Source organism: Macrobrachium nipponense, chromosome 48 (genome assembly GCF_015104395.2).
Source record: "Macrobrachium nipponense isolate FS-2020 chromosome 48, ASM1510439v2, whole genome shotgun sequence".
Lineage (NCBI taxonomy): Eukaryota > Metazoa > Arthropoda > Malacostraca > Decapoda > Palaemonidae > Macrobrachium > Macrobrachium nipponense.
In genome coordinates, this window is record NC_087223.1 from 20,219,431 (window position 1) to 20,232,924 (window position 13,494).

The window sequence follows — 13,494 nt, forward strand, 5'->3', positions numbered from 1 at the left end:
GGGCCTGATCGGCGGACCTCCCCTCTAGCTGGCAAAACCGTCATACTGCCCAATGGGTCTTTTAAAGGCCTATCCCACCCACTTGCGGGCATAGCCGTCGGCCACTTCCAGCTGTTTATATTTTCTCTCGCTTCTGAAGCAGTGTTACCAGACAATCGCATTGTTCTGGCTCAATACTCGGTTGGTGTCAGTATAGCGGAACGGGTTATGGGAACTGTGTTTGTCCATCAGGCGATGCCCGCCAGTGTGGACAGGTCCTTAGCAAAATCACCATGGTGGTGCCCGATGGCTTGAGCTTCGACCCTGGCAGACTTACATCAACCATATAAATTTCTTTTACCGAGCCATTCTTTCAAACCATATTCTTTTTTTTTTCATCACAAAGCATTTATCATGCTACACAATATCTTCATTGCGGTAGGCACCATGTTTATCATACGCACTGAACACACTACTGGCATCATCGGGCACGCCCACCTCTCCATCACCTCACACGTGGACAACATTCACGGGTAATCCGACAGAATTTGCCCGTCAACCCTGGAGCACGCCGATCAAGCCCACTCGTGTGGACAGGCCTTTAATCCTGTCCAGGTGTGGGATTTTTATTTTATTGTTGGGTCTCTCTGGTGTCCTCTTGAGAGGGGTCGGTAGAAAATTAAGTTTCTTTTATGGATTGCTTTCTCAATTATATGGCCAAGGAAATCTTAAGGCCTGTCCACACGATTGGGCCTCATCGGCGGACTTCCCCTCTAACAGGCACCATGACGGCAAAACCGTCAAATTGCCCGATGGGTCTTTTAGCAAATCACCATGGTGGTGCCCGATGGCTTGAGCTTCAACCCTGGCAGACGTAACGTGAACCATATACATTTCTTTTACCGAGCCATTCTTTGCACCACATTCTCTTCTTTTTCATCACACACAAAGCAATTATCATGCTACACTATCTTCTTTGCGGTAGGCACCATGTTTATCATACCGCACTGAACACACTACTGGCATCATCGGGCACGCCTACCTCTCCATCGCCTAACCTGTGTGGAAAACATTCCACTGATAACTCCGCCAGAATTTGCCCATCAACCCTGGATCACGCCGATCAGGCCCGGTCGTGTGGACAGGCCTTTAAAGACGAAAGCTTCTTACAAATGAGTTAAAATTAATTTTCCAGGAAGTCTGGGAAACTAATTTGTGCTCTTAAGAATAGGTTGCTGGCTACGCCTGTCTTGATAGAAATGTCATAACTAAAGTAGTGAATGTATGAAGGCGAGAACGTTGGTTTTCTGTATATGGTAAATCTGTATTCTGTCGTGTGTCTAATTATTAGAACACAAAAGGAATTTTGTTGTCTGTTTCCCATTCAACTTTAAATTTGATGTTGGTCACTAATGCCTTTATTTTGAAAGGAATTCGTTGAAATTGGCCAACCTATTATCCCAAAATTTTAGAATATCTGTGTATCTCATCCACAGCATGTTTTTGGGGTTTTATTGAATTTATTACTATAATTTCATAGTATTCCATGTGTAGATTGGCTAAAACAGGACTATCTCGGTTTATAAAGGTCCTTAGTTTTTAGAATTACGAATAGAGATCATACACCTGTAACAAAGTGAGAGTTAAGCTCATCCTAACGTCTAGTTACTGTAATTACAGTAGTTTTGTTTACAGTATTAATAGTTAATAGTTACATTGCTAGTGATTCTCTTTAATTACCTACAGTGTTTACCATTATTACAGATGTTCAATTATCTCAAGTTCAATTGTTGGTTTTACTGTTTTCCTCTTCTGCTTGCCTGCCACAGTTGTCTTGGGACCAATGATTGAATCGAAAGGTAGTTAAGTTTAGATAGCCACAAAAACTACGGAAATGCCTGTTTGTACTTAGTTTGAGCTCTGATGCAAAATTTACTCGAAATTCAGAGTCGAAATCCGATCACAGAGTTCTAGTACAGTCGAGGACTAGGCCTCTTCTGTATGTAAGTGTGACAGCCATTTCAGTCTAGTTAACAGAAAGAGAATATCCTGCTTTGCACATTTATCAAAATGTAATAGGTCATTGCTTAAACTTCTTGAGAGAGAGATTGACACACACACAGAGAACTGTTTACGAAAATACTCATGAAACAAAAGATTTATTGAATACAATCAATTTTTTAAAGTTTGTACAACATATAGCATGCAAATTAACCTTTATACTACATAAATGTCTCCATATAAAATATAAAATTTTTCACCTAATTTCACTACAAGAATATGGCACTTAACGTACACAACATTATGTGACAAATCTTTATAGGACTTCATTGTGTATATTGATTGTGAGAGGAAAATTGGGTGGTCTTTGAAGGTGGATTGCTTGCTTAGTGTGTAACGAAGGAAGGATTAGTGTGTATTTGCGTTTTAAACATTCACGGACTCGCTTATTCAGGGTTTCTCTATGGAGTCATATCTACTACCAATTATTTGGGGGGGATTCGCCTGTTCTCAGTATTTTTCAAAGAGACCACAAATTTCTGTGTTTTCATATCAATTTCATGACTAAATGTGCTTTTTGTGATGAAACTATTAAAATATTCAGGTACTATAAGCATTTTGGAGGTTTTCCCTGTTTTTTGAACTGACAAAATAAGTAAAGAATGGTAAGTGAAGGTTGGTTTTTAGTTCACATCATTCCGGATTGTTTTGGGAGAAATGTTGAAAGCAATGGGCTGTAAATATCCAATCAATGTAATGGACAGTTAAGAACATGGATTGAATATATTACATAAAAATACAGAGCATTATTGTATTTCAAGTGAATAAACCCTACCATGAAGGAATGGTTGACAAGCATGGAATGCAATTCAGACCCAGGAATGATTATGTGTAAGTGTGTGTGTATGTGTATACTATGATGATAGTGTCAGCTGTGTGCCTTCTGGTATAAGCTAGACATAATTTATATTGCTGCTTTTATTTACAATTAATAATGCTGAAAATTTCTCTAAATCAACTTGGAAATGTTAATTAATTAAATCAACTGGAATGTTATAAATATATTATATCTATATATAATATTTAATGGATTTTTTATATATTATTATATATATATATATATATATAGATATATATATATATATATATATATATATATATAAAATAGTAGATCGATAGATAGATAGATACATGTATAAATAAAAAAAATCTCAGTAATATAAATTTAAATCCTACTGCATAAATGCAATCCTGAACAACGAAGTATTTCAACTTGGTGATGTGGCCATGGTCATCGTTGGTATGGAGTTTAGTGCAAAAACCTCATTCTTCAGTAACTAATGTAATATTACATCTTTATTGCTGTCAGGTTATCCTTTGTGCAGTCATTATAATTATGTTTTGTTACCTTTATTGCATTATTATAACTTCATATCACATTGGTAGTCTTCACCTGCAGGAGCTAGCTATCTCTCCAAGAGCGTAAATTTGAGCGGTCCTTTGGGGCTAAACACTACCTTGTACTCTCTCACCATGTCCGGGTGCTTCCACTCCAAGTTGAACCGATGGAATAGCTGAAATGGGAAATGTAGAGAAAAAAAATTTTAGGTATTGCAGAGAGGTCAGTATTTCAGTCATCCGTTATGAGTATACTTAGGTGTGGAACAAGCCATGAGGCTTGAACCTGTCTAGCAAAGACCACAGATTAGACTCCTCATACTCTACTTGAAATTAAGAAAAAGTTGTGTCCTGAATGTACGCAGTTAACAGCAGTAAATACTGATTGTCTAAATTTTCTATACTGGACAAACAGATTAATGGACACCCACTTTTCACTCGTCAATTCCCGCGGATTTTTGTGGAACATATCTGTCACTCTTAAGCGGGAACTTTCACCAATTCGTGAATTGTTCTATGGACTGTATCTCTAAAATTATCACTGATTTCGTAGCGCAACACTGTGTATTCACAGGTATAGGCATTTTAATTGAAGGGGTACAGGATATTTGTCCTTAATTTTTTACAGGTAATAAATACAAACTGAACTATACTGAATTAATATCAACAGTGCTATTCACTCATGTCGGTATGGTTGACGAGGTCAAGTCAAAACATACAATTTTGCAATGCTAAAGATTCCAGTAACTCACTCTTGCCATGAGAATATAAATCAGTTGTTCAACCAATCTCCTCCCAATACACATGCGGGTCCCATGTGAAAAAGGCAGGATGGTGTAGGGGTGAATGTCTCCTAGTGGCTTTGCTCCGCAGCCATCGCTCAGGGTATGAACTTATCAGCTTGAGGGAAAACAGACTCCTCCCACCCAAGGAGCCCGTTCATGAAGAGGACAGACCACTAGAGGAATAAGAGAGAAAGGGTTTGAAGGAAGTATATTGCATACTACTACTGCAGCGTAGTTTTTAACGTAAACGCTATATAGTACACTGCTATATTTATCAGACTGTTTGGATGTACAGTGGTACCATATTACTACTAGTCAGGTATGTTACTCTGACTTGAAACTTGGCCATAAGTAGAAGTGTTGCAGCGTTTAGAAAAACTGTCAGCTCCATACTGAAAACTAAGGCCTAATTAGTCGTCTGCTTCCCTATTCAATTTTTTACATGTAAAATAGCTCCAGGCATCAAGAAAATTGAAGAAGGAAAGAAAGCTTATCTTGAAGGACACAATTTTACATAATTTCCGACTCCTTTTACCATCCGAAAGAATCTGCTTGAGCCATAACATATTTGTACCAATACAAAAATTGAACTGAAATGATCATCCACACTCACCCCTTTTTTCAAAGCATATCCTCTGAATTGTATATCTTCTTGGAGTAACCTTACTGGTCCAAACATTGGTGGCATCACCCTGAAAGTAAAAGTAGCATTGCAGTTCTGTTTATATTACTATTCATGTCATTATATACGTTTCTAGATATTGTCTACACTACATAGAAAGTTTTATTGTGCCAGTGTAAGATATTTCAGGAGTATAGCTTTCTCATGAGTCACAAAGACCCTGCATCTAAGCCTGCACTTAATACCTAACAGCCAACAGCTATTACACTTAGTCCCTAACCTAAACTAACCCGTACTTTGCATTTAACATTCAGTTTAAGCGAGTTGTTAAACATATGGCATATAAAATGGTAGAAGGAAAAAAATACCAATACTTATGTAGCCTGTGTTACTTGTGTGTGTTTTAAAGCAGCGTTCTTCTAATTTTATCTTCCATCTAAGCGAAACATGTACAATCACGGATATTTCAGTTGTATATTGTGACAAATTTTATATCAGTCATTATTTTATAGAGCTGAAAAGCGCTCATCTCGAGTATTTCTTTAAGATATAACTAAGAATTTTAATCTGATCATTGATTACAAAAATCCACCTACTCAAAGATGCATATATATATACAGGCAACACCCAGAATTCGTGGACAATAGGGACCACAATAGCTAGAATCCGCGAATGCCTGACACCCCTCAAAAGATGCTAATTTCAATAGTCGTATCATGAAGAATGTATTTAGTAAAAAATAATAATAAAATACAGTCCTTAATGAATAATTATCATCGACAAATTCTGCAAATAGGCAAATTTTTTGCAAACAATGCAGACATAAGTTTCACGGAGAAATCTGCAAATAGGTGAAGCCACAAATCCGGAACCGAAGTTAGGGCAGGCGGTGTCAACTGTACAGGTTTTGGATCTGTAATCTGTTCCATATTTAACCCACACTGACATCAGTGAGCCCTTGTCTTTGACGCAAGAGGCACCCTTAGAAAAAAATTTTATTCGTGAGTAACTAATGAATCAAATATGACCCCAGTCTGCAAAAATATAACTTTCAAGGGATGACAGACCTGTTGCACCTAGTGAAACTCCAATGATAGAATGTGGTCCCCTATGCAAACACTTGTACTGTACCTCGAATCCCTACTTCAGTTTAAATCGTCGGTCAGTATACGTTACTTTTATTAATTGTAGCATAAGCAGTTACCGATTTGCCTCCTTCAGTACAGCCCTTGCATAAGAAAGCTGGGCCAGTTGCTTAGGTGTAATTGGTCCCTCTCCATCACCAAGTATTCTGTCTAGCTCTTCTTGCAACTTTCTTTGGGCGTCAGGGTTCTTGGCCAAGAGGTATAAAACGACAGCAACATTGTCCGATGTCTTTCTGTTGAGAAGGAATAGTATTAATAATGACCATTCATTGAGTACATGAAACTAAGTTTAAAACTGGGATTAATATTCTTTTGCACTAACGTTCCTCAGCACTCCAGGAAATTGTGACAGAAAAGACAGATTTAGTGGGTGCACAGGTTCCTTCTCCTGATTTTGTCTATCTTCCTACCAGTTTTTGATTTCAATCACTGAATGGGAGTTGCTGTAATGGTGTATGGCAAAGAACAAACAGGACAGTCTCTCTATGCATGGTGGTCTACCAATGTATCAAGTTTGGGCTGAGGGAATGTTAGTCAAACTTGGGATTAATTTTGATGATGAAGCAAGTGAGATTGACATGCTTATGGACAGAGAGAAAGAAAGATATGAACACAGGAACAGTAGCATGCAAAATGAAGCAAAGGTTGTACAGTGTTCACGGGGATGGGTATCAGACTCCCACAAATAGCTGGAACCTGCAAATACTTGAAACCCCTACATAAATGCTTAAAACTGCCTATTTTGTTAGTTAAAACTCAAGAAAAATCCACTATGAATGTTTATACCTGGTTTTTTTTAACAGCTTTATCACAAAAAGTGCAATTTATGATGAAATTGATCAAATAAACCAGGAATTTGCGGATATTTCTCATAGAAAATACCGCGAATAGGTGAATCTTCCGCAAATGACGGGGGATATATGTTCCGGTGAGAAAGCTGCGAATACACACATCTGGATTCACTATATACAACCTTCACTCTGTTGGCAGGGGATTAAAATGACAGAGCAACGCTAGCAGGACCCAAGGGACCTCACAGAGAAACTACGTTCAGTACAGTGTGTCGAGCAGGAGACACTGCCGGTGGCGTCCCCTTTGGAACCGAGAAGTGAAGCCTCACCGTATTCGTCCCTCCAGGTATGATGTCCATCATAAAGGTCACGATGTCCTTGTGTGTCAGTCCCCCTGACAAGAGCAGGTGCTCCATGATGTTGAGATTCTCCTCAGATAGATTGTCTTTCCTGCTGGCTAGCTTCTTCTTGGTTTCGTGGAGTACTTTATCACAGACCCTGCAAAGACATGTCTTTTTTAATATTCTGAGTTTTAAATTATCACTTACCACTCTGTATTATTCAGGTGCATCAATTTGAATTTTTTAATCAGAGTTGAAATCAGTTTTCACAAATTCATTGGGAATAAACAGATCGTAAAGTCTGTTTTAAAGAACTGTAAAATGATTTGAAGCAATATAATATAGGCAGTCCTGGCTTACGACAGGGGTTCTGTTCTTGAGACTCGCCTGTAAGCCGGAAAATCATCAAAAATCCTAAGAAAACCTGACTTTTAATGCTTTTGGTGTATTAAAAACTTAGTAAACTGCATATTTATTGCATTTTTCAATATAAAAACCTTCAAATATTAATTATTTTGCATATTTGGAGTCATATTTCTTCCGTCAGAAAGGTATCGTAAGCCCCGTAACCCTGGATATAATTTTCTGATGCATATAATTGAAGCGCTCGTCAGAACATCGTAAGCCAAACCCGTCATAAGCCAGGGACTGCCTGTACTTTCATTGAGATCAGCTTCAAAGATGTTTCTAGTTGCAGTGGACCCTCGCCTATTCGCGGTTCCGGATTTCTGGCTTAACCTTCTCACAGATTTTTCTGTGGAACGTATAGCCACATTATTCTAAAAAATTTCATTAACTCATTGAATTTTACAGAGAAATATCCACTAATTTCTGTAGTATTGTCATATCATTTTCGTGATTAAATGCATTATTTGTGATATAGCTATTGAAATATTTACTCAGCTATAGTACTTATGCATTTTTAGAGGGGTGTCAAGTATTTGTGGGGGAGGGGGGTGGTACGCATCCCCCACAAATCCCGAGGGTCAACTGCATTATGCTTTTCATATACTACTACTGTCTAGGACTAATTTGTATAGATATAAAGTCAAATGATAAATGTTTCAGACTGATCTGAATTTTTTCTTTTCTCAAGGTACCGATTGTTAAATGCGATATCATACTCCAAAACGTATGCTCATGCACAATCATTACTAAGGCTTCAGAGGAAATCAGTCAGATCACAAACATCTTTGGCAACAAGGGGAATTACAGCAGCGAATTTTTATATGATAATAAGATCTTTGCCCTTTATAATGTTTTGTGGACTTATGCTGTCAGAAACTCCGGTGAATTCTAGCTTTTTTATCAAGGTTTATGAGCAAAGTTTGAAAAAATAGTTGACCGCACTAAGGCTCAAAGCAACTTCACAATTTGAAAGATATTTGTAGGCTGAAACTGCCAGGGTTGTGGACTTACGCTGTTAAGAATTCCAGCGACTTCTCCAATTTACTGAAAGGTTCTGTACGGTAAATCTTCCATAGTTTTGATCTTGTTTCACAGGTGAAGATGGCATCCAAGAGTTCAATGGCAGCATCTCTGATTTCCTTCGAATCTTTGTTTACTACCCCGTCGAAACACCCAATGCGCTGGTTGATGGAAACAAAACAGACACCTAAGATAAATTTGAAAATTTCAACGCATCAGTGTATAAAATGAAATGGAAAATATAGTTGAGTAAGCATTAGGTCAGTCACATCTGCCCTGAGACATTTTTAACAGTACAGTTGTTACTATAGTAGATACACATCCTCTGTGCATTTGATGTCTAGGCCAGTCCCTTAAGAAGTTCCTGATTGGTTGTTGATAAGCCAGTCACAGGGCTGAAAAAAACTCTTGAGAGAGAGTGAGTGAGTTTCCAGCCCTGGATTGGTTTATCAACAGCCAATCAGAACGTCATAAGGGGCCTAGGCATCTGATGCACGGTGACGTGAATCTACTATAGTACCTCTGTTGACTACCGCATTTACTATCTTTATGTCATGTTTAGCAATTTTATTACAGAGAAGGACGTTTTGACTTACTTTCTAATGCCCATTTCTGTAACTCCTCTAGAAAATCTAAGGTGACCTCCCCTTTTTCGTCTCTGTGTCGCGACACTCTGAAAACAAAAACGAGTGGTAATTTATCCTCCATCTCAACATTTAAGTTTCTCAACTCATAGATTTGTGGAGTTGCAATGGAAGTACAACACTGGCGAGAAATATCAGATAAAGATTGGTAATCAGTCATGAACGAAGTTTGGTAGAATCAACAATTTGCAGATGAGGTGTTGTAGAGCAGCCATGTCTGTGTAGTCTGACGATCTGCCCTAGGTATGACATAATTGCAGTATTTAATAAATATACTGTACTACTTCAGTTGGTCTTTGTGTACGTTATGACAGTTGCTAAACTGGTCTAGGTACCCTGACTGTTTACTTTGTCACATTCCCATGCCTTAAGAATGTAGTATACACATTCTAACATTAGGGGTATGTAAACATTCCTCTGTTGTCACACTCCCATTGACTTGAGAATGTGTACATTTTAAAATTTGCTGAACTAATACAGGTTATTTTAGGTCCGTGTTGGTCTGATGTAGCCACCAGGAGTAAAATTAATATTGCATTCTGCTTAAGGCACAACCCGTGAGGTCCCTAAATGCCTCTGTTGACCTGTGTATCAATGGTATATATATACGTACCTGTTACCCAACCTGCTTTGGTGGGGCCACATCTCAGCTAGACGAGTGCATAGGGTTAGCAATCTTTCTCAAAAAAATGCCAGGCTCTGAAAGGGTATACAAGAAATAGATTCATAGAAAGATGACTCACTTGTGTATCAAGTCCAGAGAAATCCTCTCCATCTCCTCTATGTATAAGCAGAGATTTTTCGGCTTCATCAAGGGTACTTGCACTTTCGATCGAACCCTCCACCATTCTTTGCCATCCCTGTAGTAGTGGGAGAAGGTTAGATTCAACTTCCTGGAAGGAGACTGCTTTTGTGTGTGGTTGTTGACAAGATAAGGTAGAAACTGAAGAATTGCTTATGAGTAAGGTAATTCTGAGCCCTCATTCCGCGGTAAAGTAGGCTATGGCAGTTTGACGTTTTTCTACGTTATTTTACTTACTGAACAAGAATTTTAAAGTAATATTTATTTGGAAGACTGTAACACCCAGGGGTCAGTACAAAACACGGCAAAATACCATTGGACGCCCCATCCCTAGTGAATGTCAGTATTCGCGGTTAAGTTTCTTGCAGGGTAATTCTAAAGAATAGTTCCGCATGAACTGCAAGGAACGTAACTGCGGATACGACATCCACTAGGGATTGGGGCGCCCCAATGTATTTCCCCCCAGTGTTTAGTACTGGTTCCCTGGGGGCTAATTACAGTCGTCCGAATAAATATTACTTTAAATTCTTGTTCAGTAGGTAAAATAACATAGGAAAACATCAACTGCCATAGTCTACTTTACCGCAGAATGAGGGCTTAGCAGTACCTTGAGTACACCTAATTACATTCAGAATAACTTTAGTAGTAAAATGTAGTCTTTAAAACTTAAAGTTTGCCATTTGGTGTCTTAAATAGTATTTCACTGTTTTAATAGTGCATTAGGTTGGTGTATGGAAGGGTGATCAAGATATGCCCAGGTGCCAGCAGCATAAGCCTATAGGACAGGGCATGAGGCTAGAGACCTTACCCCAAAAACACTTCAGACAAAAAATGTTTGTCAAGATTGCAGTCCAGACCCCTTCTCCCTCGAAAGGTCACTTTCCCTAAAAAGTTACAAAGGTGACAAACAAAAGATGGATAAATTCCACCCCTGGTTAGGTTTTAGTATTTCTGTATTCCTCTACCTCGTCTTACTTCTTCCTAATGAGGCGCCTTAATATTCTTTGGAAACTTGAATTTCAAGTCAGTGGCCCCTTTGGGTGGCTTGTTCCATAAATGAGCACCTTAATATTCTTTGGAAGCTTAAAGAATTACAAGTCAGTGGCCCCTTTGCTGGCCTTGTTCCATATGAAAAGATTTCATCTTCAGAAAATAGTTATGATAATAAATCACTGTAAATACTGCAAATCAAATCAGATCTGAAGAAGAGTTATACATGCCTGTCAGTGAACTAAAGTTCACCATACTCACTCTACAACAATTCCTCCCTTCTTCTGAAAGTAAGGGTTGTTGTACCTCGCCTTCTTCAAAGACAACATTCCGCCCCGCGCCGGACTCTTCTCGGTGAGTTTGTACATCGCCTTCACGTCCTCCGGTCTCTGAATGAGCACCAAGGGAGGATTGCCAGGAAACTCCACTTTGACAACCGGGCCATAGGTTCTGAAGAGCTTTTGGAAGTACCGGTAGATGTTTTGCTTGTCGAAATCTGGGTGAAGTGAAGTAGAAATGGTTTACAAGAACGCCTTATATTCATGCGCCTCTGCGCAGGTTAGGTTAAGGTAAGGAACTGTGGGAAAATGGTACATATACAGGGTCTTTACTGATCAGAAAGCTAGTGTGTGTCTGTAGTAGTGGTACTGTATCAAGTTATATACTTACATACAGTAGTATAATAATTGTATGAATACACCAACACTCACAGGATATGTCAGCATCTGTCATATTTTCTCACATTTTCATGAATGTTCACAGTCCCCGATTCTAGCCACTTGACTGGACCATCTCAAAACAGAATGATTAATCATTTCACCCATGTCAACCTTTTTACCAGTCCTTTTTATCTCCAAATTTCTGTTTCAATCTTAGGCCACATATCAAACTTTATTTCAGCAGCTATCACAGTTCTACCCCCAGTGCTTCAAACAAATCAACAGCTTTCATTCACCTTATTAAAAATCAGTGTTACTTTTGAGTTTCACTGTACCTTGAAAACATTGTGATGTCTTGCATACACTAAACTGCTTACTCTTGCAAACACTATCTTTTCACGAGTTGCAGAGTTTATCATAAATCATACTCTGCCTGTTTTTGGTCTTATCCAAAATGCCAGCCAATCGATACACCATTCACCATCCATATTAAGTTCTTACTACTTTTTAATGGACATTGTTGGCACGGGGAATTATTTAAGAAAGGGAATTCTTAGGCCACGGGAATTATGGAAGGAAATTCTTATGCCAAGAAAATTAGGAACGGAATTCTTAGTGGCCAGGGAATATTGGGACCAGGAATTTTAGTGCCAGGGGAATTACTGGGACAGGAATTCTTAGTGCCAGGGGAATTATGGGGAACAGGAATTCTTAGTGCCAGGGGAATTACTGGGGACAGGGAATTCTTAGTGCCAGGGGGGAAAAATTACTGGGAAGAATTCTTAGTGCCAAGGGAATTATGGAAAGGAATTCTTAGTGCCAAGGGAATTACTGGGAAAGGAATTCTTAGTGCCAAGGGAATTACTGGGGAAAGGGAATTCTTAGTGCCAGGGGAATTTACTGTGACATGATAATCTTAGTGTCAGGGGAATTATTGGGACAGGAATTCTTAGTGCCAGGGGAATTATGGGACAGGAATTCTTAGTGTCAGGGGAATTACTGGGACAGGAATTCTGGGCGGGGCACTCTGATGATCTGATTGTGTGCAGAAACACTTGTAGCACTTACAAATGTCAAAAACAATGAGCTTAGTCCCTAGACAAGCAGCCATAAACCATACATATCATGCAATCCACAGGCGACATTTTCTTAACACCGATGCTCACACCCACCTTTATCAGATAAGATCTCCAAGAGGGATCCTATGATCGGGTAGGATTTAGGACCGGGCACCTGTAGCTGGCCTTCGTCACGGCAGACTCCCGAAAAAGGACCTGCCTCTCCAAGACGAAGCAGACACCATTCCGAGGAGCCGGTGTGATCAGTGCCACGGAGTAGCATTGTTCTGAAAGAAATGATAAAAAGTTTATAGATCCTGATCTATCCCTAATCACTGAGTCTGCGTTCTAGACTTGTATAGGCCTGCTTGAAGGATTATGCGCAGATAGGACTACTTATTTCGCTTCTTTATTTCCTGTCATCCTATGCCATTTCTTTCAAACGTCATAGTGTCTGGAAGCTTGAATCAAGGCTGTCCTGTAGTTTTGTTTGTATGAACAGTCTCTCTTCTGAATAATAATAATAATAATATAATAATAATAATAATAATAATGATAAAAAACGTGGCCGTCTTGGGATTTTCCAGTGGTTTCTATAGTCTACTCTACGTAATTTATTTTAATTTCAATCTTACTTATATTTAATAAACAAAACAATTATTCAACAACCAAAACAACTTACATTAAAGAGTAGATCCACTAATAAAACTTTGTGACATTGCCGTACATTACCTTTTTCCCTAGACATGGCCAAAGATACATAATAATGTAAAGCACTTATCACAAATGTTGACGTTGACGTATTCCAAAATTGTCGTTGTCTTGGAGTTAGAACGTTCAGTTTTGTTCTG

General features: G+C 38.8%; 1 protein-coding gene across 1 annotated transcript; it reads right to left on the bottom strand.

The window, feature by feature from the left end:
* Window positions 1-3,399: 3,399 nt before the first annotated feature.
* Window positions 3,400-12,926, bottom strand: LOC135205158 (probable cytochrome P450 49a1). The gene is made up of 10 exons (XM_064235523.1): window positions 12,758-12,926; window positions 11,188-11,422; window positions 9,878-9,994; window positions 9,087-9,163; window positions 8,482-8,677; window positions 7,051-7,219; window positions 5,990-6,159; window positions 4,777-4,855; window positions 4,131-4,336; window positions 3,400-3,554 (listed from the first exon to the last, which is right to left on the bottom strand). The coding sequence occupies exons 1-9, from the start codon at window positions 12,924-12,926 to the stop codon at window positions 4,259-4,261; spliced, it is 1,290 nt and encodes a 429-aa protein (XP_064091593.1). The 3' UTR covers window positions 3,400-3,554; window positions 4,131-4,258.
* Window positions 12,927-13,494: the final 568 nt, after the last annotated feature.

Coding starts and splice junctions, on each gene's coding strand:
- LOC135205158 (XM_064235523.1), bottom strand. CDS start 12,926: ATGCTACTCCGTGGCACTGATCACACCGGCTCCTCGGAATGGTGTCTG. Junction 11,423..12,757: donor GGAGATCTTATCTGATAAAG/GTGGGTGTGAGC, acceptor CACTTCACCCAG/ATTTCGACAAGCAAAACATC. Junction 6,160..7,050: donor TACCTGGAGGGACGAATACG/GTGAGGCTTCAC, acceptor CTCAACAGAAAG/ACATCGGACAATGTTGCTGT.